General features: G+C 71.5%; 1 protein-coding gene across 1 annotated transcript; it reads right to left on the reverse strand.

Annotated features, from left to right (window-relative positions):
- Positions 1-4: 4 nt before the first annotated feature.
- LOC123253979 (neuromedin-U receptor 1-like) lies at positions 5-502 on the reverse strand (the record flags this gene model as incomplete). The annotated part of the gene is made up of 1 exon (XM_044683054.1): positions 5-502. A coding segment is annotated over one exon (498 nt), but the record flags the coding sequence as incomplete, so codon positions are not given.
- Between the last annotated feature and the right edge of the window lie 461 nt (positions 503-963).

The following is a 963-nucleotide window of genomic DNA, read 5'->3' on the forward strand; positions in this document are numbered from 1 at the left end:
GCGCCCGGGCCCGCAGCGGCCGCACCACGGCCACGTAGCGCTCCACGCCCAGGGCGGTCACGCTGAGCACGGACGCCAGGCACACCGTCTCGAAGAGCAGCGTGCGGAAGAGGCAGCCGCCGGCGCCCAGCGGGAAGGGGTAGTTGTGGCGCAGCTCGTACAGCTCCAGCGGCATCCCGAGCAGCAGCTGCAGCAGGTCGGACGCGGCCAGGCTGAGCAGGTAGACGTGGGTGGGCGAGCGCAGGGCGCGGTGCCGAAGGAGCACCAGGCAGGTGAGGGCGTTCCCGGCCGCCCCCACGGCGAAGATCAGCGCGTAGGCGGCGCAGATGGGCCCGAAGAGGCGGCTCTGCGGCGGGCCCAGGTACTTGAGCCGCAGCTCCTCGGCCGTCAGGTTCCAGTCCTCGGGGTCCCAGGGCTCCCCGCCCGGGCCGGGCCAGGCGCCGCTCCCGCTCCCGTTGCAGGGCTGGGGGCTGCTGAGGAGGCGAGAGCCATTGAGGGACGCCTGCGGGGGACAAGGGAGGAGGGGCGTTCTCTCTGGAGCCTCCGGGGACCTGGGTTCGAATCCCGGCCCTGGGGCCGAGGAGGCCTCGCGTCCCTGAGCCTCCGGTTCCTCCTCTGTCAAATGAGCAGCAGAAGGAAATGCGGACCTTCGAGGGTCACCAAGAGTCGGGCAAGCCTGGCACGGGACTGCCCACCGCCTGGGCCACCTGCCTTCTTACAGCGCCTGCCCCTTCACTGGAGGAGCCCCGGGAGACCCTGAATGAGCGGTGCCAGCGGTGCCAGCGGTGCCAGGGGATGAGGCCGGCTCCCGGAGAGGGCCAGAGTGGCCAGAAGAGGAATCCTGGGCACGCAGCGCCGGTCAGTAGCTGAACAGCCTCGATTCCAGACCCGGCGCCTCTCCCGGCCAGCGCAGGGCCTGGCACCCAGCAGGGGCCCAATCGGGCCGTTCCCTTCATCCCTTCC

This window comes from Gracilinanus agilis, unplaced genomic scaffold (genome assembly GCF_016433145.1).
Source record: "Gracilinanus agilis isolate LMUSP501 unplaced genomic scaffold, AgileGrace unplaced_scaffold1222, whole genome shotgun sequence".
NCBI classification, from domain to species: domain Eukaryota; kingdom Metazoa; phylum Chordata; class Mammalia; order Didelphimorphia; family Didelphidae; genus Gracilinanus; species Gracilinanus agilis.